The sequence below is a fragment of the Arvicola amphibius genome, chromosome 10 (assembly GCF_903992535.2).
Source record: "Arvicola amphibius chromosome 10, mArvAmp1.2, whole genome shotgun sequence".
NCBI classification, from domain to species: Eukaryota; Metazoa; Chordata; class Mammalia; order Rodentia; family Cricetidae; genus Arvicola; species Arvicola amphibius.
The window spans coordinates 81,399,104-81,423,292 of NC_052056.1; the positions used below are offsets into that span (position 1 = coordinate 81,399,104).

General features: G+C 47.0%; 1 protein-coding gene across 1 annotated transcript in view; it reads left to right on the forward strand.

Annotated features, from left to right (window-relative positions):
• Cfap251 (cilia and flagella associated protein 251) overlaps positions 1–24,103 on the forward strand; it is a 90,437-nt gene extending 66,334 nt beyond the window's left edge. Inside the window, exons 19-21 of the mRNA XM_038344451.1 lie at positions 19,788–20,016; positions 21,490–21,591; positions 23,856–24,103. Coding sequence (XP_038200379.1) covers positions 19,788–20,016; positions 21,490–21,591; positions 23,856–23,968 — 444 coding nt within the window. The 3' untranslated portion in view covers positions 23,969–24,103. The remainder of the gene's footprint in view (positions 1–19,787; positions 20,017–21,489; positions 21,592–23,855) is intronic.
• The last annotated feature ends 86 nt before the right edge of the window (positions 24,104–24,189 follow it).

The following is a 24,189-nucleotide window of genomic DNA, read 5'->3' on the forward strand; positions in this document are numbered from 1 at the left end:
CCTGCAGAGGGGCCTCCTAAGCCTTTGCTGCCTGCCCGTACCCCCCCCCCCTTTCCCTTTGAGACAGGATCTCTGTGTAGTTCTGGTTGTCCTGGAACTCACTCTGTAGCCCAGGCTGGCCTCGAACTCATAGATCCGCCTGCTTCTGCCTCCCAAGTGCTGGGATTAAAGGCGTGTGCCACCACACCCAGCCTGCAAACCCTTCTTTGCACAACTCTGGGTATATTAGTGTATAAAACAGGTACACAAATCAAACAACTGCTGGTAATAAATGACAAAGAAGGAATCTTGTGGTTTCCATACAGTTTTACCACTTGTTGAAGACAAAACAATTTTGCATACTAGTGAGATGCTTGTGCTCATTTCTTCTTACATAAAGAATTGAATCTTAGCCGGGCAGTGATGGCTAAGCCGGGGGGAGGCAGAGGCAGGTGGATCTCTGTGAGTTCGAGGCCAACCTGGTCTACAGAGCTAGTTCCAGGACAGGCTCCAAAGCTACAGAGAAACCCTGTCTTGAAAAAAAAATGAATCTTAGCTAAATGTCCAATGCTGTGAGATGAAGAGATGAAGAGCACCTTCAGTGCCTCTCAGAGGCGGCTGAGATGTGATTTTATAATCGTTAATACCAAGAATACTGCTTCACATGATGCCAAAAAACATAGGGTGTGTTTAGGGTCATTTAGGAATTGTTGGAAAGTCTAATTCCAAATCAAAATTTATTTAGTGATTAAAAAAAAAAAAACTTGAGCCGGGCGGTGGTGGCGCACGCCTTTAATCCCAGCACTCGGGAGGCAGAGGCAGGCGGATCTCTGTGAGTTCGAGACCAGCCTGGTCTACAAGAGCTAGTTCCAGGACAGGCTCCAAAGCCACAGAGAAACCCTGTCTCGAAAAACCAAAAAAAAAAAAAACAACAAAAAACAAAAAAAAAACAAACTTGAGTCAGCAACTCAAACAGCAATTCTTAAATCAAGCGTTTTGGGTTGAGGGTCTAGCTCATCAACAGAGCTCTTGCCTGGCAAACCTGAGGCCCTAGGTTCAATCCCCAGGACAGAGGACAAAAAAAAAAAAAATCAAACTTCTACTGGAGTCTATTCCGAATATATTGTAATACTCACATCATAGCAGCAATGGTTGGGAAATAGGAAAAGTCTTTTTTTTCTGTAGTCACGTGAGCGTAGTTCTGCAGGAAAGACACTGCAGCCTGCAGTAGTAGATAGCCCTGGATCCCAGCTGAGGTTTGCAGCGGCACTCTGTGCTGTTTTGTGGCATGGTGGCATTCGTGGCAAATATGCACGTGTGTGTTCAGAACTAAGGCTGCAGAGGAAGTGCTGCCATGCGCCCCTGGGGTTGATTGCATGCTTGCTTGGAGCACATTTCAGTTGCGTCTGCAGAAACATTCACTGCTGCCAAGCTCGTTGCAGCCCCTCCCTGACGGTTCATTGCATGACCCCATATGAGGGTTGCAACCCGTAATCTTTAAAAGATGTATTTATTTTTATTTAATATGTATGGGTGTTTTGCCTGCATGTATGTTTGTGTACCATGTGTGTATACTGGAGCCCTTGCAGGCCAAAAGAGGGTGCTAGATTGCCTGGAACTGGGGTCACAGACAATTGTGAGCCATCATGTGGGTGCTGGGAACCAGGCCTGGGTCCTCTGGAAGAGCTACCACTGAGTAGCCTCTCCAGCCCTAAACCTGCAACTTAAGAGAGTTGGAGGATGAACTGACGAGCAGAGCTGGGCATGTGAGGCTAGTCTAGCTCTGCCCTCCCTGGGCAAAGGCTCGAACCCTGGGCTTCAGCGGGATGGTGTGTTCAAGGCAGGGAGCTCATCGCCGGGCCTGCAGAGAGAGCTCGAGCTGTGTTGTCCTCTGTACAGTTGCTGTTAACCTAGTGCATGTTCTTGGGGCAACTCTGGAAGCTGTGCGGATGCTGGTCCTGACTCTAGCTCAGACATCAGTCTGACCACATGGCAAAAATCCCCCAACACCGGCAACTCCGGACAGGGTCAAGAAGCCCTTGTATGTTCCTCACATGAACTGCTCTAAATATAACTTAGAGTATTCCCTTTCTGAGCTGCAATGTGAGACATCCTCACTGCAGAAGATCTGGGAATGAAGAAAGAGTTACTTAGAGTCCTGCCACCCAGGCTGACAGTCACCACTATTCTCCTGCCTCTTACGCATTTATACAGTGGATGGTCACCGCACTGAATATGTATGACTGTCTGTGTCCACACATAGTACAATATGTCATAAGCACTTTCCGTTTGGTTAGAAATTCTCTAGAAAAAAAATATGTTCTTTTTAAGACATTTTTCAGCCAAGCAGTGGTGGCACATGTCTTTAATTCCAGTACTCAGGAGGCAGAGGCAGGAGGATCTCTGTGAGTTTGAGGCCAGCCTGGTCTACAAAGCAAGTTCTAGGACAGGCTCCATGGCTACTGGGAAACCCTGTGTTGAAACAAACAGAAAGATACTTATTTTGAGTTTGTGTGTGGTATTTGCATGTGGGAGTATGGGGGTATTGTCCTATCTGCGCTTGTCCTTTTTAAAAAAATATATTTATTTATTTGGTTTTTTTTTTTTTTAAAAAAAACAAAACAAAACAGGATTTCTCTGTGTAGCTTTGGCTGTCTTAGAACTCACTCTGTAGACCAGGCTGGACTCAAACTCACATAGATCCACTGCCTCTGCCTCCCGAGAGCTGGGATTAAAGATGTGTGCCACCACTGCCCAGCTTAAAATTTTATTTTGTTGGAGGCATGTACATACCATGATACATGTGTGGAGGCAGGAGGACACCTTCATAGAGTATGTTCTCCCATGTGTTCCGGGGATTGAACTCAAGTTGCCAGGTTTGTATTGTCAAGTGGCAATTACTTACCCCCACCCCCAAGACAGGGTTTCTCTGTGTGTAACCCTGGCTGTCTTGAAACTAACTCTGTAGAGACTAGACTGGCCTCCAACTCACAGAGACCCCCGCCTGCCTCTGCCTCCCACGTGCTAGGATTAAAGGTGTGCGCCACCACTGCCCCACAAATGGCTTTGAGCCATCTCCCCAACGTCTTTATTTATTTATTTCTATTTTATTTATTTTGTGAATGTGTCTCTCACTGTGGCTGGAGCTCACTTTTCTGGCTAGATTGACTGACCAGTGAGCTCCCAGTATGCACCTGTGTCTGTGCTGCCCAGCACTGGAGTATCAGGTGCTGCTGCTGCACCTGGCTCTACTTAGGTCCTGGAATCTGAACTCGGGTCCTTATGCTTGCTTACTTACACAGAAAGCTTTTTACCCACTGAGCCATCCCAATAAGAAATATATTTTGGGTTTGAGGTATAGATAGTGATAACGCATTTGCCTAGTGTGTGTAAGGTCTTGAGCTAATACAACACACACATTAAAAAATTAACTTCAGGGCTGGAGAGATGGTTCAGTGGTTAAGAACACTGACTGCTTTTCCAAAGGACCCAGATTCAATTTTCAGCACCCACATGGCAGCTCAGAACCATCTAAAATGCTAATTCCAAGAGATCTGATGTTCTCTTCTGGCCCCTGTGGACACTGCACACATATGGTGCATGGACTACCCTAAAAATAAAACCTTAAACAAGTTAAAAAATAAAAATAAATGTTTGCATAACTTTTTAAAATATACAAGATAGGACTATGGGTGAGGATGTTATTGTGTGGTTGAATCCTTGCCTACCATGCACCAATCCCTGGCTTTAACCCCCAGCACCATATAACCTGGCTGTGGTAGCTTGTACTGTAATCCCAGCACTTGGGATGTGGAAGCAGGAGCTTCAAAGGTTCAAGGTTATCCTCAGCTACATAGCAAATTTGAGGCTAGCCTGTCTCAAAAACCAAAACAACAAAAAACTCAAAGTTATTGAGACAACCACTTAATATTTTGGCAAATTCTTTTTTATTGTTTATTTGTGATATAGTCATATCTGCATTTTTAAACAAAGAATTGGCATTCTGTGATATAAATATGTACATCTCTGTACGTCAGCATTAGACTGCATATACATAAGTAGTTTAGTGAGGGTATGTTTACGTGCATAGCATCAGCATACTAAGTTTCCATTGTTTTGTGAGCTTGGTTGTAAAAATTTCTCGGTGAAAACTCCATGCCTTTAAGAGGCATGACCTAAGCTGGGCGGTGGTGGCACACGCCTTTAATCCCAGCACTCAGGAGGCAGAGGCAAGCGGATCTCTGAGTTCGAGGCCAGCCTGGTCTACAAGAGCTAGTTCCAGGACAGGCTCTAGAAACTACAGGGAAACCCTGTCTCGAAAAACCAAAAAAAAAAAAAAAAAAAAGAGGCATGACCTAGCTGACTCCTCTCCCAGCTGACAGAAGTTGGGGCTGTCTGGAGCATTTGGCTGTAGAGACCCAGCGAGCATCTCTGTGTGTGTCTTGTATATGGATCTCTTTCCATGATTCAGAGTCCAAGCACAACATGAGCTTTTAGGCCCTGTTGCCAGCCAGGTGTGGTAGCACTCACCTGTGATCATGGATCAGGGAAGCATGTCCGACCCACATAGACGTCTTCCTTGAGGTGGTGCTGGCGTCACATGGTCCTGCTGTTCTGAGGCCACACCCAGGAATTCAGGCTCATTTATCTTTTTGATTTGTTTTGTTTTGTTTAATTCTTCCTCAAAGCTGTATTTTTTTTTATAGGGTCTCCCCGTGTAACTCTGGCCTGACACTTGTCATGTAGACCAGGTTGGTGTCAAACTCACAGAGTGCTGGAATTAAAGGCACCAGTGACACCTTGTCCCACCTTTACCGCTGTAACATTCTTAGACCTTGGTTTCCAAACTGGCCATTTTATTAGAATTACTTTGAACATTTGTCAAGTGAGATGGATTCCTAGGCCTCACCACAGTCTGAATACCATAGCCAGCCAGGAGAGGAGCCAGGCCATCTGAAGTCACCTCTGTTCAAGGTCTCTCAGATATACACCCACATGGAAAGCCCTTGCCTCAGACACCAGCTCTGAGTGGCATTTCCCAGGGCTACTCACCCATCGAGGATGAAGGACTCAACAAACACTGCATGGTTATTGGTCAGGAATCTTCTCTGGCTATAAGTCACAGGTACCTAAGTCATGCCAGGTTTAGATTCAAAGAACCCAAGTCCTGAAGTAGAGGCAGCGTACAGCTTAACAGAAGCCAGAGCGTCAGAAGCAGAGCCAGGAAGTATCCTCTCCTGGCCTCACTTGCCTTTGTGCTTCCTTGGGCTTGTGGTCCGTCCTCACCCCTGCCTGTGCCTCTGCCTCAGGCTGTGGTCTGTCCTCACCCCTGCCTGTGCCTCTGCCTCAGGCTGTGGTCTGTCCTCACCCCTGCCTGTGCCTCTGCCTCAGGCTGTGGTCCGTCCTCACCCCTGCCTGTGCCTCTGCCTCAGACTGTGGTCTGTCCTCACCCTGTCTGTGTCTATGCCTCAGGCTGTGGTCCATCCTCACCCCTGTCTGTGCCTGTGCCTGTGCCAGTGCCTCTGACTGTGGTCCGTCCTCACCCCTGCCTGTGCCTATGCCTCAGACAGACACTGTGGTCTGTCCTCACCCCTGCCTGTCCTATGCCTCAGACTGTGGTCCGTTCTTGCCCCTGCCTGTGCCTAGAAGACCACAAGCATAGATATTGAGAAGAGCTTCCTTTCTGGAGCCTTGTTCACCGCTTGGTAAGAGTGGGCCTGACCTCATCACTGTCCAGGAGCACATACTGCCCAGGCCGCCAGGCCTGGCCACCTACCCTTGCTAGAGTCTAAAGTTAGTTTCCGTTCATGTTCACTGTAAGGACTGGAGCAGGATAGAGTGGTTCCCAGCTGAGATTCTGCCTAGGCCCTGGGATGTAGCTCAGTGATGGAGTTCTTGCCTAGCATGTGGCTTCCATCCCCAGCTCTGTGTGGGACAATGGTGGCAGCCACATCCTGGGCTTACTGTAAGGATGTTGTAGATAACTAGCTGTTAGCTCAGTCCATGGGGCATGGTAAGTGTATGAAAAGCATCCTGTGTCTTTTCATCCTCCTAAATGATTCCAGGCTCCGAGATTCAAGGTTTCCCACCCTTTTCTGTGCAGGGGATAGAACCTGGGATTGACACATGCTACAGCCAGCACACTAACACTGAGCTTTCTCTCCAGCCCTCAAAAGTTCAAGGCCATCCTCAGCTATAAGGCTAGTCCTAGGCTATCCTGAGCTACATAACACTCTGCCTCAAAAAAAAAAAAAAAAAAAAAAAAAAACAAATGAGAAAAACATCTCCTTGGGCTGGAGGCAGAGCTCAGTGGTGTGGGTCTCACCTGGCCGGGGTCCAGGTTCCACCCCAGCACCATCTCCACTGTGCACACAGACGCCTTTGCTCTTAAAGACGGCTGAAGATCCTATGATCCAGATGTGCCCCACACCAGTGTGCAGGCTTCGTTAGCTGATGCACTCGCTGCCCAGATGTTTCTGATGTTGTTCTCATGTCAGATTTATAGTGATTTTAAAGATTTTTTTTTAAAGATTTGGAAAGAACCTGTTCAGGGCTTTTACGTTTCTAAACCTGGCTCTTGCTGGAGCTCATGGCACACTACTTCCTATGTAACTGTGCCCCTACCCCACCCACCAACCCCGATTCCCTGAGAAGTGTATGGAAAAGTTGGCCTAGCCAGCTTGGGCACAGGCAAGACTCAGGAGCAAAGCCAAACCAGCTCCTCCCCCTCTCCACCCCAAGGCTAGTGAGTACGGGACGGTTTTCTTATATCATCATAGCCACCTCTGGACTTGAAGTCAATGCAGTAAGCTGAAGACAAATTTCCCAAGAATACAACCTTCCCCCACAGAGTTTCTAACCCCCCTTTCGTCTACAGATGGCGCACGTGCAGTGAGCACGCCTCGAGCAGCTGAAGGAAGAGGGCATCTTCCACGCCTTCATTCTGTGTTTTGAACCCCTATGTCGCCTCGCCCGGCAGTCTTCCGTGCCTGGTGCTCGCTCCCTGCCCTCCTGCAGCCCCCTTTCCATTTTGCTGACCAGCACTGTTTAATCTGGGCTGGGTTTTGTGGCAAGTTAACATCAGTGCAACCTCTTTGTTCCATAAATTTAAGGCTAATCCTGGTAGAAACATATGTGCCCCCAGCAAGCGCCCAATAGCAGGCACTCAGCAAATGTTAATTGACTGAATGAGTAAATGAGCAAATGGTGCCCAGTGGCCTCATTCAGCTGCAAGGACAGAGGGAAGAGCAGAATCCCTGATGTTAGTGCTGGATCTCAGAACAAGGACCAAGTTCCCTAACATGCCAGGCAGATTCAGGAGTGGTAGCCTTGTACAGGGGCATTTAGGGAGGAAATAAGTGATTGCTTAACCTTTCAACTGTGTGTACATTTGTGTGTCTGTGTTTGTGTGCCTGTATCTGTGTGTGCGTTTGTGTGTGTGTGTGTCTGTGTGTGTGTGCCTATATCTGTGTGTGTGTGTGCGCACACGCACACCATGGTGCATATGTGGAAGTCAGAGGACAACTTGCTGAAGTTGGTTCTCTCCTACCATGTGAATCCAAGGAATTAAACCAAGGTTATCAGTCTTGGTGGCAAGCACCATGAACTACTAGGCCATTTCATCAGCCCCAACACATTATATTTTAAGAATGTATCCCGACTGGGTGTGGTGAGGCAACGTCTTTAATCCCAGCACTTGGGAGGCAAAGGCAGGAGGATCTCTGCAAGTTCGAGGCCAGTCTGGTCTACAATAATAAATAAATAAATAAAATTTTAAAAAATTGGAATAATTATAATGAGCAATGATGGGAGATAGAATCAACAAAATAAGGCAGGCCTATACTCAGGAGCCGCTAAAAAGTGAAATTGCTGAGTGGGCTCAGTGGAGCACTTTGGACAGCATGCAGAAAGCCCTGGTTCCCAGTACCCACACTGCATAAAATCATGTGCATTCCTATAACCCCAATATGTAGGAGGCAGAGGCAGGAGGATAAGAAAGAAATCTGGTGTTGACCTCAGTTCCGTAGGCCGAGGCCAGTCTAGAATCCATCTTGAACCCTATCTTGAGGGAGAGCAAGAGCGAGGGTACGGGCTCTAGAATCTTCGATCACTGCTTGTATGGCCAAAGCTGGCAGTGCAGGCCTGTCATCCCAACTACCTGGGAGGCTGGGGCAGGAGAATAAGAAGTTCAAGGCCTGTCTGGGCAATCTAGTGAGGTCCTGTCTCAAAATGAACTTTCTGGTGTGTCAGTGGTAGAACATTTATCTAGCATGCATGAAGGCTCTGAGTTCAATTCCCAGTATCATTGAATAATCATAATTATCATGATTTATTACTTGTACATTCGTGTGTCTAACCTGAAGGAACAGCTTCTAACCCTGTGATGACACTCATTTCTGGGGCTGCGAGCTGGGGGGATAATTCTTCCTGTTTTTATGGCGTTCAGTCTGAGGTCAACTGGGGCCTCTGGGATCAACTGAAAGCAGACCGTGGTCTGTCTCCTCCAGAGGACCCAGGCCCTCCCAGTCTCTGCACTCCACGTCACTCCAGGCCCCATGCTCCTATCTTCCTCGCTTTGCACACAAACATGAAGCCCACTCCCTCAGGAGAGCTTTCTTGAAATCGCCAGAAAGGGTCACGCTTAACCTCATTCCACAGCTGTTCACCTTAAGCTGCGTGTGACCACCCACCGTGGGACTCCCTGGCCGGTCTCCATCCCACTGGGCTCTCACCTTCTACCTCCTGTCCTGGGGACAGCCTCCTTCTCCTGGGCTCCTCTCAGCCTCTATTCCAGGGTCTGTGAAAAGCCTGCTTGCTTACCTGCCGTCCTCTCCCCACACAGGCAGTGTGGTTGTAAAGAGGGGAGGCTAATACATATGCTTTCATGCGGTTTGGTTTTTTTCACTGACCAGAATATAGTTGTATTGCTTTTGTATTCAGAACAAAAACCCAGGAGATGAACGCACAGGATCCTCTGAACGCCTGTGTGCTAATCTGTTAGAATCGGTCCCAGCTGGGGTAGAAATGCAGCCAGTGGTGCAAGCTCACCCATATGGAAGGGGGGAAACTTGAGAAAGCGATCACGCACATAACTTTTCCTCCTCTGATTAAGCCCCCACCACACTTAGTATGTTGGGCCCTGCTCTGAAAAGTAAATATCAGGTGGTTTCCATCCTAAAGTTAAGAGAGATGTTCTAGGGGAAGCCTGACTGGCCAACGGGGCGGGGCCTGGAGAAGGATGTCACTCAGCGAGCATTTAAATAAATAAATCCCAGAATCCCTGAGAGCCTCTGGATAAAGCAGGTGAGGGCACTGTAAGGCCAAGTGCAAGGCAGATGGGGTCTTCCCTCTCGCCCTCTCTGCATGTATCTAGCATCTTGAAGGATGCCCTGTGGGGTTTGGTCCTCTCAGTGGCCTCAGGAAGCATGCAGACCCTTGCTTTATTTGGTCTGCCCATTTTACGGGTGGTAAAAGTGAGGCTTGGAGCAGGAAGGAAACTCGCGTTGCCACTCTGCTTCTGAGGGCTGAGCCAGACTTTGAACCACGCAGGCTGAGCCCTGACTCGGTGTTCTGTGTTGACACATGTGCCCTGGTACAAAGAAGGAAAGCAATCCCGGAATGTTGCCGGAGTTCTGGGGATTTTTGTTTGTTTCTGTGCAAGGCAATCACTTGACCGCTGAAGCACACCCTGCCCAGGGCATGTGCCTTTTCTTATATCCCCTCTGCTGGAAGCTTCCACAGCAAGCATGCGTCCATCTCTACCAGCTTTGTGGCTATGAAAGACTGGATGGAGCACAGTGATGGTGGGGAAAATATATTTTCTAAAATGCCAATGTTCTAGAATTGAACAGTTGTGTTGCTTGCTTTTGCTATGGCTCTTATTAAAAGGTTTACTGTAACATAACACACACCATACAGTGCACCTGCTTTCTGTGTGCAGTTCAGTGATTTGGGGTTCTTTACAGAGATGTGCAGTCATCAACCCTGTGCAACCCCAGGATATTATCATCCCCCAAAGAAACCCTACACAGTTATCAGCCACGTTCTGCCCCTCCTCCCCCAGCCCTGGCAACTGCCGATCTGTCTTCCGTCTGTGCACTCTTGTCTATTCTTGATTGCATAAAAATAGATCATACAGTATGTGATATGCCTCACTTAGTGCACTCATAAAAATAGACCATACAGTAATGTGATATGCCTCACTTAGTACACTCGGCCTGATGCGTTCAAGATTCATTCAGAATGTAGCATGCATCAGACCTTCATTCTTGTTAAGATTTAATTTTTTTTATTTGAGACAGGGTCTCACTGTGTAGCTCTGGCTGTCCTAGAGTTCACTCTGTAGAGCAGGCTGGCCTCAAACTCATAGAGATCCACCTGCTTCTGCCTCCAGAGTGATGGGATTAAAGGCATGTATCACCATGCCTGGGTAATTTTTTATTTTTGATATATGTGTATGTGCTTTGCCTGCATGCCCTCAGAGACAAGAGGTGGAGATCACATCCCCTGGAACTGGAGTTTTGGATGATTGTGAGCCACCATGTGGGCGCTGGGAACTGAAGCTGGATCTTCTGCAAGAGCAAGAAATGTTCTTAACTGCTGAGCAATCCTCCAAACACTTATTATTATTATTATTATTATTATTATTATTATTATTATTATTATTACTATTACTATTACTATTATTATTAGTTTGTTTTTTGAGACATGTTTTTCTCTATGTAGTCATGGCTGTCCTGGAACTTGTTCTGCAGATCAGGCTGACCTTGAACTCAGAGATCCACCTGCCTCTGCCTCCTGAGTGCTGGGATTAAAGATGCGCGCCACTACTGCCTGGCTTCTTATTGTTTTTTAATTACTTGTGTGTCTCTGTGTGGGTTTGTGCACATGAATATAGTTGCTTATAGAGGCCAGAAGAAGGCATTCTGTCCTCTTAAAAGTGGTAACTGCTTTTTACTGCTGAGCCTTCTCTTCAGCTTCTTTGATGATAGTGGTGATGGTGGTGGTGGTGGTGGTGGTGGTGGTGGTGATGATGCTGGAGATGGTGGTGGTGGTTCTTTTTTTTTAATTCTTTTGATTTATTTGTTTTATTTACCCAAATGAGCATTTTGTCTACATGTATGTATGTGCACCACGTGCATGCCTGGAGCTTATAGAGGCTAGAAGAGGAGTTAAATCCACTGAAACTGGAGTTATGGATAATTATGAGCCACTATATCAGTGCTAGAATCCACGCCCTCTGCAAGAGCGGTCAGTGCTCCTAAAAGCTGAGCCGTCTTTCTGATCCCCCTTTATTCCTTTTATTGCTGAATAATCTTCTCTTCAGCCCTGTGACTTTGCCACATTTATTTGTCTGTACATGATTTGCTGAGTGTTTGGGTTGCCCCCACCATGCGCTGTTATGAGTGGCACCATCATGAAGACCAGAGCATTTGCAGCCACATTCCTGTGTATAGCTTCCTATTTCTCTCGTGCTTGTTCTAGAAGTGGAACTGTCTTGTCAAGTAGGAGTCTGTATCTGCCTGTCAGAGGAATTTCTATCCCTGTTATATCGCAACTGGAACCAACCAGCACGCATCTAGGTGCCTCAGAGTGTCCAGGATTTCTGAGAGTCATGGACACCTAGTCAACTCACCCTCTTGACTTGGAGGAAAGCTACAGGACTTGGCATTTAGGCAAGAGCACCTTTTTTAAATCTTTATACGTATGCATGCAGGCTATGAAGAGTCCGCCCCCATTGGTTACCTAGTAGCTGTGCGTGTTGACTGATAGACTGTCGCAAGACCACAAGGTAGTTTGTCGCTCTCCTGTTACTGAACATCCCCACAGTGCAGGCGTAGTGCTGCTGAGAAGTGGCTATGCCACAGAAGCCAGAACGTGCTTCTTTTGATGGGAGAGGTAAACGTTCTCTGCCTACTATGGATAGAAGGGAGGCAGATAGCTTACTGAACCTGTGCAATACCATAGGTTTGATACCTATGACCACAAAACGGTGACTGTAACAATGAAGACAAAAGGACATGCTCTACATGCTCTAATATCTATGCTAAAAACAAATCTTGTACCTGTGGATTTCAAAGAGGACATTGGTGCTTGTGCTGTTATGTGTCAAAGTGCATAAACTATAGGCATTCTGCATGAAAAGTATCTCATTAATATTAAAAAGGTGTGGCCACAGGAACCAGGTGCGGTGGCACCTGTTCTCTCCCAGCTTGAAGGTGGAGGCAGAAAGATCAGAAGTTCAAGGTCATCCCCAGCTACCCATAGAATTTGACGCTGGCCTGGACTACGGGAGATCTTTTCTGTAAAAGAAAACCAGTGGTTCAAGGGTTAATACTCCCAGCGGTTTCGGTTCCAGCTTCTGTAAGGCCTTGGGTGACTTGTCCCCAGCTTGAGAGGAGGCTGCTCTGGGCTTCAAGGGCGGAGTGGAGCATGAGTAGCAGAGGGGCTCCGGGGAGTCTCCAGACACAGCCACATGGAGAATCTGCCTGGCTGTGGTTCATCCTCGTGAGCCCACTCCTCTGCCCCAGACCAGTGTGGAAATGCTGGAGTGGGCAGCAGGGTGAGCTGTGGAGAAGGACTGACTGCCGTGTGTCAGGATGTTCTAAAGAGCTCTGTGCGACAGGAAGCGGGGGTCAGGAACATGGAGAGCCCTTCAGGCCTTTGAGCCTATGACAGTCACGGAAGGGAACATGCCAGTCACCCAGAACCTTCTTCTGAGAATGAGAATGGGCTCAGTTCAAGTGCATCATGTTCCTCTCCATTTAATAAGGAGCGTAAAAAAAGTAATTATAAGACATGATTCAAAAGCCCTCAGTGGCTCCTGTGACTGACAGCAAGGATTGCAAACCGAAAGGTCTTCAGGGCTCAGCAGTGGGCTGAGGAAAATCATCCTGTGGGAGGGACTAGGGCCACCCTGTGTTGTAGGCACTGCAGTAGCAGCACCAACAAGGGCCGACATGCTAACGTCTAAATGTTTAAAACTATTCTCTGGGTGGTGGTGGCGCATGCCTTTAATCCCAGCACTCGGGAGGCAGAGACAGGTGGATCTCTGTGAGTTCACGGCTAGCTTGATCTATAGAGCGAGTTCCAGGACAGCTAGGGCTGTTACTCAAAGAAAGCCTGTCTGGAAAAACAAACAAACAATCAAGAAAATTAAGTAAATAAGTAAATAAACACAATTATTTGTCAGGTGAGAGATCGAAATGTTCTACCTCCAATAAACCTGAGTCAGTGCTAGAAGCCAAGCCACACAAGCTAGGGCAGGAGATGGTTACTCCAAAAGAAGCTTTTGTGATTTTTTTTTTAAAGATGGTCTCTTACTAAATATTCCTAGCTATCCGGAAACTCACTGTGGAGACCAGGCTGGCCTTGAACTCACAGAGATCCATCCGCCTGCCTCTGCCTTCTCCACTGCTGGGATTAAAAGTGTGTGCCGCCAGGTCTGACTCATTTTTATTTTTAATTGCCTGTGTGCATCTGTGTGTGCATGTGAATGCAGGTGTACTCAGAAGTCAAAAGAGGGGTCAGAACCTTTGAAGTTGGAGTCACAGGCAGTTGTGAGCTGCCAGACACACATTCTAGAAATGGAGCAGCAAGCACTCTCTACTGAGCCATCTCTCAGCCTGCTTTTTGCAAATTTTAGAGGATGTCCCTCACAGTCTATCACTGTTTACTTCGTCCGTTTGCTCCCATATGAAGCCAAGCCAAGGAAGCAGAGTTGAAAGGCGCTCGCTGCACCTTCCCAGGGGAACAGATGCAAACCCAAACAACCAGTTCGGGCACTGCAGCTGCCACCTGTCCTTTCTCCGCCGAAAGCCACAGGCCTGGTGTGACTCTTTTCTGCATGAATGCCACCTTTGTGACTCCCTCCTCCACAGTCAAGAAGAGTGGTTCTAAGCATATTACTGAACATGTGCAGTACCACAATCTCATCCCCAACCCCTGGCTCACTGAGCCGGGATCCCCCTTGTTAACAAGCCCTCCAGACCACTTTGGTCAGAGCAGTCTGAGAACTCTTGCCAGGCTTCACAACCTCCGCCACATTTCTGATAATGTGGCTTTTAAGTAGTATGACTGACTCTGTGTCCCACACTAATGAAATCGGCATCTCTGGGCACAGGGGCTGCCCTCAGAACTAGGAAACTCTCCAGACTGATGGAATGGCCCACTGCCTCAGGGGATGAGGGACCAGGGTGAGAATGTCATAGAAGGCCCAGCTGACGACAGAAGAGCATTCTATGTGATCCTCCGGGCCTCCCGAATCTCCAGAGTGGTCCTCACACCAGAACATACAGAGGACACTGAGTGCCCACATCCCTCCCCACAGTTCTCCTGAGCACAAGCTTCATTTAGACCTGCGGCAGAACCTGTCTCTGTCACTAACACCTGCACATCAGCTCAGGAAGGAACTGTGGGGGTGCCAAGTTGCCAACACTATCATTGTGTGTGCATATGATGTGTGCGTGTGAGGGTCGGGGGACAACTTTCTAGATTCAGTCTCTCTCATCAGGGATTGAACTTGGGCAGCCTATCTTGTGCAGCAAGCCCTTTACCCTCTGAGCCATCTCTAGCCCAAGCAGTGGCTCTGAGAGAGGAAGAGCAAGTCGCCTACCGAGTGGTTTGTGCCGCCAGCATTCGCTGAGATCTGGGACTCTCTGGGTATGACTAATGCAGGCATTTCAATTCCTTTGTCATCACAGTCCCCTACCTTGGAATCGAGTTAAATCATATATTCCATCGGTAATGTATAGGTATTATAATTTATATACTTATTACTTATAAATTTGATCATATGTCATTAACATAGAATTACAACTTATATTGTAATTACATGAATTCTAATTAGTAAGCACATAGAAAATATAATAATCACAGTATAATTACTGTCTGTTCAGTCCCTACCCTGTGCAGACACTTTACTTATGTGCTTCAAAACAACCCAGTACAGGCTGGGCATGTAGCTAAGATGGCAGAGCGCTCACCTAACCTACAGGAAGGCCTGGATGTGATGCCCTGTGCCACATAAACCAGGCGTGCAGACACCCGCCTCTGAGGTCGAAGCTCAAGGTCATGCTCAGCTGCTTTGCAAGACTGAGGCCAACTCGGACTGCATGAGACCATGTCTCAAAAAAACCCACAAGAATAAAACCCAGACTAAGCAACGCATAAACCATCCAGTGTGTATGTGTTGTGCTTTGCTCTATTCTCTCAAGATAAGAAAGTTGGACATAAGTAATGCACTCAAGATCCCATACACAGAAAATGGCAGTGTTGGTATTTGGAGATAGATCTGCTCTCTGAAACTGTCACTTAACTTTACTCTCTACTAGGTAAGTAGTGGTGAGATATATATATATATAATATATACGATATCTTAACAGTATTAAAGTCATTAAATTTTTTGGCATTTTATCATTTAAAAATGTTTGTGTATATTGGTGTTTTACATGCATGTGCATGTGTATTTGTATACCTCCTGCGTGTCTGGTGCCCACAGAGGCCGGAAAAGGGCATTGGATCCCCTGGCACTGGAGTTACGGTCTGCTGTGAGCTGCCATATGGGTGGTGGGAATCAAACCTGGGTCCTCTGCAAGAGCAACCAGTGTTCTTAGCCACTGAGCCATCTCAGCCCCAATAGTATTTTAATTATCATTAAAATTGGAACTGGAAAGGTGGCAGTAACTACAGTTAAGAGTTACTGATCTTGGGGCTGGAGAGATGGCTTAGTGGTTAAGTGCACTGACTGTTCTTCCAGAGGACCCTGGTTCAATTCCCAGCACCCACATGGCAGCTCACAATTGTCTGTAACTCAAGATCCAGGGAATCTGACTTCCTAACAGGCATACAAGCAAAACACCAATGCACAGAAAATAAAAATAAGTAACTATTAAAAAAAAAAGACCTACTGCTCTTTCAGAGGGTACCAGGCTCAGTTTCCAGCACCCACATGACAGCTCACAGTCATCAGAAACTGCAGTTTCACGGGGTCTGACACCCCTTCTGGTCCTCACAGTCACCAGTCATACACATGGTGCCCATACATAACATAATGCAAGCAAACATTCATGCACATAAACTAACAATAAATAAATCTTCATAATGATTGAAATTAAAGGTTTCTCTTCAGATAGTACTCATCTTTTGCCTTGTATTATTCATATAACATAACATGTTAATATGCTCTTTTTAATATGCATAAAAATTCCTATATAATCCGTGCATATATAATAGTGCACAGCCATGCCAACTGCAAACCCGGTAAGCGCTAACTGGGAAGCAGTGTCCTCACACGCAGTGCACACAGTTTCAGTTACAGCTCCTCATAACCAATAATGCTATTCCCAGGAGCTCAGGCTGCCAGCATCCAGCAGTTCCGCTTCACACGCCGGGAAGATGGTTGCACCTTTTTCCCTCCAACACTGACACATGGATCTAGGTGGCAACATTCCGCAAGGGGAAGAATGAAAACAGAGGCCCTACCTAGCAGGCTGCAACTGTGCTGGCAGCAGCTTGAGAGCAACAGGTTGTGAACAATCTCGTTTTCTTCTAAGTACCCTTACAATGAAAGTAAATAACCCTGCTTTAGAGACGTGTGCTCCCGTAACAAAGCCGAGTGAGCCAGCGAGGTGGCAGGAGATGGAAAAGTTTCCGTAGTTTTTCCCGAAACCTGGCGGCTCAGGAAAGTAGCGCGTGGAGGAACAGACAGATGCCCATGATTTTATCCTTTAGTTTGTTGGCGACTTCAAAAGTAATTATAAAAGTTATGAGTAACTGGCTGGAGGCAAAAATAAAAATTAAGTCAGACCATGGTGGTCCGTGTCTTTAACCTTAGCACTCTGGTGTCAGAGGCAGGTGCATCTCCGAGAGTTTTGGGTCAGCCTGGTCTACCTAGTGAATCCTGGGCAAGTCAGGGCTACTCAGTGAGGCCCTGTCTCAAATAGAATAATAGAAAATAAAATTTAAGACTAAAAACAGCAAAACGTCTGTGGCTGGCAAGATGGCTCAGTGGGTAGAGGTGTTCAGTCACAAGCCTGATGATGTAAGTTCAATATCCAAGATCCATATGGTGGAAGCAGGAATTTAGCACCATAGATCATCACAGTGTGTGTGTGTGTGTGTGTGTGTGTGAGTGTGTGTGTGTGTGTGTGTGTGTGTGTGTGTGTGTGTACACGCGTGCGCGCGTGCACAGAGGCCAGGAGAGGGCGCTGGGTCTGGAATCACAGGGTGTGAGCCACCAATTATAGATGCTGCAACCGAACTCAGGTCCCCTGCAAGAGCAGCAAGCAGTCTTAACCTCTGAGCCATCTTGCCAGCTTCTTTCCATGCTCTAAATCCCTTTCAGTAAACTGTCTGCCACTCCGCTGGAGCCACACCATGTTGGTGGCTGTAGGACAGCAGTGAGTTTTCAAACTGAGAAGCGGGGAGCGTGCACCCTTAAGCTTTGGTCTACTTCATCCCTACGATTTTGTCTCTTCTGCTTTTTTCTACTATTTTGTCGATTCTTGCAGTATTAATTTCAGAATCAGCTTGTCACTTTTCACAATAACCAAAGAAGCTGGATGGGGTCTCTGGTGCTGCTGAGGGTGGACTCAAGGTCTGGGACATGCTAGACAAGTGACCAATCGTCACCTGGAGTGCAGTCACCTAACACCATTGAGTCTTCCAAGTGCCAAGTAAGGGAATCTTTTCCTTAATTTAATGTCAACATTATTTTATAGTTTTTAGAGCTTAAGCCTTTTTTGTTAAAATTATTCCTAAGTATTTATTGAATTTGATGCTACTAGAAATAAAATCATTGGGCTGGTGAGATGGCTCCACAGATAAATGTCAAACCCACATGGTGTCCTCTGTTCTTCACGTGTGCCCTGTGCCACACATGTACCCATACATTACAACACACACACACACACACACACACACTCATGCATACATTTAAAAAAGAAATGGAATTATTTCTCTATTTTTCTTTCTTTGTTTTTTGTTTTTGGAGACAGGGTTTCTCTATGTAGTCCTAGCTGTCCTGGAACTCTCTCTGTAGACCAGGCTGGCCTCAAACTCACAGAAATCCACCTGCCTCTGCCTCCCCAGCGCTGGGATTAAAGGTGTGCACCACCATGGCCCAGCAGAATTATTTTCTTAATCTTCATTGTATTCATTGTATAAAAATACAATTGATTTTCATATATTGAACCTTTTATTTTATGTGAGTGTTTTACCTTCGTGTGTGTGCACCATATGCATACAGTGCCTGCTAAGGTCAGAAGAGGGCGCCAGAACTGGAGTTACAGATGGTTACAAGCTGCCATGTAGGTGCTGGGGAGCAAACCCGGGTCCTCTGCAAGAGCAGCCACTGCTCTTAGCTGCTGAGCCATCTCTCCAGCTCTGATTTTTCCCATATTGATACATACTGATATCATACCCTGAAATATCACTAACACTTTTTATCAGTTCTAATATGGTTTTGTGAACTTCTTAGAATTCTTTCCTTTCCTTTCCTTTCTCTCTCTCTCTCTCCTCTCTCTCTCTCTCTCTCTCTCTCTCTCTCTCTTTCTTTTTTTTTTTGAGACAAGGTCTCATTATGTAGCTCTGACTGACCTGAAACCAGCTGTGCAGTCCAGGTTGGCCTTGAACTTAGAGGTCCACCTGCCTCTGTTTCTGCCTCCTGAGTGCTGTAATTAAAGGCATGTATCACCACAACTGGCTGTATACCAAATTGTAAAACTAATTCAGAAAAAGAATTTACTAGGGCATAAGTCACATATTTGAGTTTCTCATTAAAGTTCTCATTTAGCCAAGCTTAGTTTTAAGTTCTTGAAGATTCTATCTTCATGGTTTGGGAAGTACTCTTTTGTTTATTGAAACAGCATCTCGCTATCTAGCCCTGGCTAGCTTAGAACTTGCAATGTGGGCACAGATTGGTCTGGAACTTACGGTAGTATCACTGCTTCCTGACCACAGAAACAGGTGTGTACCACCAAGCCTGGGTAGATCCTACCCTTTAAGCAAACTGACACGTATCTCTCAGGGTGAGGAAGTGGTTGATCTACTGTGTGGTCCTCAGTGTGGAAAGAGACATAGAGTCCCCATGGTATGGACAGTATGACATCATCAGGGTAGGACGAAGTGCCACAGACAAGGTGGCTTAAAAACAATAGAAATTAGGGACTGGAAAGATGGCTCAGGGGCAAAGAGTGCTCGCCCCTCTCCTCTCCTTGCACCCACACATCAGGTGGTCTCAGAACCCCCTGGGACTCCAGCTCCAAAGGACTCCACGCCCTCTTCTGGCCGACACAGGTACCTGAACTCACATGTGTGTACACAAAGAGGGACACATGCATGGTCATAGTTTTAAAAAGTAAATCTTTAAACAAATTATTTATGAGTTTATTCTATTTCGATGCTAAAGACCAAGTCCAGGGCCGAGAATGTGCTAACACAACAGTTTTACCCTCTGCTAGCTTCTACAGTCAGTGCCATCGGTGCCACATGCTCCCTGGGACAGCTGTCGGGCTGACTCTTTTGGGCTCCTCCTACATTCTGACACATTTTGTTTCCTGACCATGAGGAAACAGGTGTGAATGGTTACCACTCTGTGTTCAGCTCCAAGCTAATGGTGCAGTGATGGACATATTGGATTGGAAGGCACCCTACTCCAGCATGACCTCATTTCTAATAAGGTCACCAAGGTTGGCGGGACATCACGCAACCCACAAACTCATGCTCCTCTGCAGCTTTCCCAAGTGGCATAAACAAGTATCTTTTGTGTTGACCACAGTCTTTGCTTCATTTCCTGGTTTCTTCTATAGATTGAGGACATGTTTAACGAGATCAAGTTTAGCGAATACGTGGACACAGGGAAGCTGATTGACAAAATCAACTTGCCAGATTTCCTCAAGGTTTATCTTAATCATAGGCCGCCTTACGGTAACACCATGGCCGGCATCCAGGAGAGCTTTAACGTGCTGGGTTTCACCAATTCCCAAGGGAAAAAGGTTATTCGCAGAGAGGACTTCCTGAACTTGCTCCTCACTAAAGGTAAGGTGGTAATGTCCTTGAGCCATTCCCAGCAGAGGAGGCCTCGTTAGGGCAGGCAGACACATGGGGTCCCCATCTGTCATGACGAACAGCCATGGGACAGGGCCACCTTGTAGTGTCTTGCATATCTGACAAGTGTGGGTTAATGAGAAGGTCCCTGACCTAGAAATGGGGACCATGTGACTCGTGGGCCAGCAAGATGACACAGTGGGTAAAGGTGTTTGCCGCAGAGCCCGATGACCTAAGTTCAACTCCCAGAACTCACAAAGTGGAAAACACTGTACTCTGACCTCCAAGCACAGGCCATGGCATGTGCCCCCATCTCCACCCACAAAATAAATAAATAAAAATGCAAAAAAAAAAACTTAAAGAAAAGTGTGCTTCACTCTCAACTTTCCAAGACTCCCAGTCTCAGCATGCTCACCTGTGCTCTTTTGTTGTTTTGCAGCCCAGGTTAGCCTTGAGTTGTTGTTGTTTTGTAGCCCAGGCTAGCCTCTCCATCCTCCTGCCTCAACCTCCATAGTCCTGGGATTGGAGACATATACCACCACACCCAGTTTGACTTGTAAAATGGGGAGGTATTTGCCAGTTTATCAATCTCCTTGGGCTAGAATACAGTCAGGATGGGTTTGGGATGGCAAACTACACTACAGTGAATGTCTATTTCTACTTGCTATGTGAGGGCCATCTTGTACTGTCTTGCACATCTGACAAATGGGACTTTTTATCGCAGTCAACCTAGGATGGCTCTGAGCAGAGGAAGTCTGAACTAAGGCAGAGCCCAGCCTTCATTGCCTTGCCTCTTCCTACAAGCCCCAACATCTTTCAGCTTTGCAATGCCATATAAGAGTGTATCGGGACAGAATAGGACTCTTTCTATCTAAAGAAATGGCAGGGTACATCTCTTTAAGCTGTCTGGGCCAGCAAGATGACTCAGCGGTAATGTGCTGACTGCTAAGACTGGGGACCCAAGTTCAATCTCTAAGACCCAGAGTGGCAGGGGAGAACCGAAACTGTCCTTTGACCTCCAAACATGCACCATGTCGGTATACACAGCATCCGTGTGCGCACACACGCATACACACAAATAAGTAAACAAATGTAACCAGAGGGGTGGCGCACAACTGAAATCCCAGCACTTGGGAAGCAAAGGCGGGAAGATGGAAAGGACCGAAGGCGTAGCTCATTTGTAGAGTGCTTGCCTAGTGTGCTCAAAGCCTGGGTTGGATCTCCAGTACCACATAAACCAGATCTGGTGACCCCGATCTGGAATCCCAGCACTTGGGAGGTGGAGGCAAGATCAGGAGTTCAATGATCACCTTAGCTTTATAGAAAGTTTGAGGCAAGGCCGAGGAGACCCAAATACAGGAGACCCAGCCTCAAAACAACAAACAAAAGGATCTCATAGTTGTCAACCCCGATGTGAGATGGAGCCCCAGAGTTAACTGGACTCCTTTGATCCCCCATGCCCAGGCGAGCACATGACGGAGGAGGAGATGTATGACTGCTTCGCAACGCTGTTTGGCCTGAATCCTGAGGGGTGGAAATCCGAGCCTGCAGCCACCTCCGTCAGAGGTACTTGGCCTTTGTCTGGGCCTGTAACCACCACTCACTAATTTGTAAGACTTAAGGGCATTTGTTCCTCCTGACTGGTACAAGCCACTCTCCTTAAGACCCTGCACACAACAGTCGGTCTGCTGGGAATCCCGAGAGTAGGCGATGGTAGAGCAAGTGAGCCTTGGCCGTGTCTGCTGGGTGAGAGCATTCACTCCGCTCTGCTCGTCCTGTGGTGTTGTCCAGTTTTCCGGCCTTGTTCCCTCCCTCCCCCCACTCTCAGACATGGTTTCCCTCTGTGTAGCCCTTGCTGTCCTTGAACTCACTAAGTAGTCTACACTGGCCTGCTCTGCCTCCTGCTGGGATTAAAGGTGTGCACCACCACTGCCCAGCCCTCTTTCCTTTCTTTATTACACTGGGTTCATCTTTCTGGCTTGGGTAGATGAACAAAAGCCACTCCTGGAGGGTAGCTGTGGAGAGGGGCGACAACTGGGTAGGTCATACAAATTCAACTCCAAGCTACTAGGACTTTAAAACTCTTTCTATTTCTCTTTGTTTTTTTTTAATTTATTACTTTTATTTTATGTGCATTGGTGTCTTGCCTGCACGTGTGTCTGTGTGAGGGTATCAGATCCCCTGGAGCTGGAGCTACAGACAGTTGGGAGAGCTGGGAATGAACCCAGGTCCTTTGGTGCTCTTAACCATTTAAGCCATTTCTCCAGCCCGTCTATTTCTTTCCTCTCTTTCTCTAGTGTTTGGTTTTCTTTCTTTATCTTTTTCTTTGTTTTTTTTCTGAGCTAGAGTCTCATTATGTAGCCTTGGTTGGCCTGGAACTCACTATGTAGCCAAAGCTGGCTTCAAACTCACAGAGATCCACCTGCTGCCACCCGAGTGCTGTAAAGGGATATGCAACCATGCCTGGCTTTCTTTTTTTTTTAATTTGTGAGTGGTCTCTTTATGGAGACCACTGGGCTAGCCTTGGACTCCTTCCTGATCTTCCTGTCTTCGCCTTCTAAGTGCCAGGATTACAGGTGTGCACCATACCTGGCTCTAAGTTCTTTTACTTAAACATTTTCTTTTATGTCTTTTTTTATTCTCTCTGTGTGTGTGTGTGTGTGTGTGTGTGTGTGTGTGTGTATTTCTCTCTGTGCGTGTGGGGGTGGGTGCACATGAGTTTATGTTCTCTCCTTCTACCATGTAGGTCCTGATGATAGAACACCGGCCTTCAGACTCAGTGACAAGGAATTTCACCCGCTGAGCCACCTCACCCACCTGTCTAGTTCTTTTTCTTGCATGTGTACATGTATCTGATGTGCAGGTGTGTGTTCTTGTTTGCATGTGTGTGAATAGTTATGCATGCAAATGTGTCTGTTTATGAGTGTGGAGGCCGGAAGTGAACACCACGTGTCTTCCTTGATCATTTTCTACTCTATTCATGAAGACAGGGTTCTCACAACTCAGCTATCCCCCAAATCCCTGTCTGTCTGCCTGGTGCTAGCTGTAAGAGGTCTCTCTGGGAATCTGAGCTCGATCCTCACTTGTATGGAGAGCACTTGTATGGAGAAGTCATGCTAGCCTTGGGGTGTGCTTGATGGTAGGGGCTTTCCTCACATGCCCAAAGCCCTGGATTCCGCCCCCAGCATCAAATGAATGAAAACTCCTCTTCCTCTTCTCACTGTACCCCAAGAATGTCCCACTTCTGCCTCTTCTCAGCAGTTGCCACTCCCAGGTGTCCCTGGTGTGACTGTACTCTCAGGAAGAGCCAGTTCACACCGCCCTTCCAGACCCTCTCGGGCTTGCAAAGTCTCTACCCACAAGCCCAGGGTAGTTGGCGGTCAGTCCACAGCTCCTTAGACTACGGACACAGACTCCTGGCCTGTCTCCCTGCCACTACTTCCTTTTATTGTCTAACCAGGTTTGCCAGGACCTTGGTTAATAGGGCTCTCCTCCTTAGTAAACTGGTTCCAAGAGTCAAAAGTGACCCTTAGCTCAAAATACTACCTACTTCACCCCCCCCTTTTTTCTTTCTTTTCAAGGGTTTTATTTTATGGGTATGGGTGTTTTGCTTGTGTGTATGACTGATGCCCAGGGAGGCCAAAAGAGGGAACAGGATTGGAGTTACTGATGGTTTTGAGCCACTGTGTGGATGCTGGGAATCCACCCCAGGTCCCCTGGAAGAGCAGTCAGTGCTGGCTTAGCGTCATTCCCTTAGGTTTTAGAACTCCCTCTTGTTAAGAGCTTTATCCCTGAAAAAGGCATTTGGTCTTCTTTTTCTGCCTGTCTAGATTCAGAAATCTGCCTCGAAGAAGAACTTCCAGACGAAATCACCCCAGAAATATTCGCGACTGAAATTCTTGGCTTAGCCATTTCCGACAGTTCCGGACAGTTGGATCAGTGAAGTCCCTGGGAATGCTGGCAGCACAAAGCACTCCGTGTGCTTGCACACACATGTGTGCCTTTTCCAAGGGGTGTTCCTTTCCTGTACACGCCTGCCCCACCCTAATCTTCAGAGCATTTAGACATTAAAAGTCACTTTCTCTTAGACAGTGGAATTCACACAGGTGGACATTGCACTGTGTGTGAAAGGGGAGAGTGGGTGAAGGTGAGAGCAGCCTGACT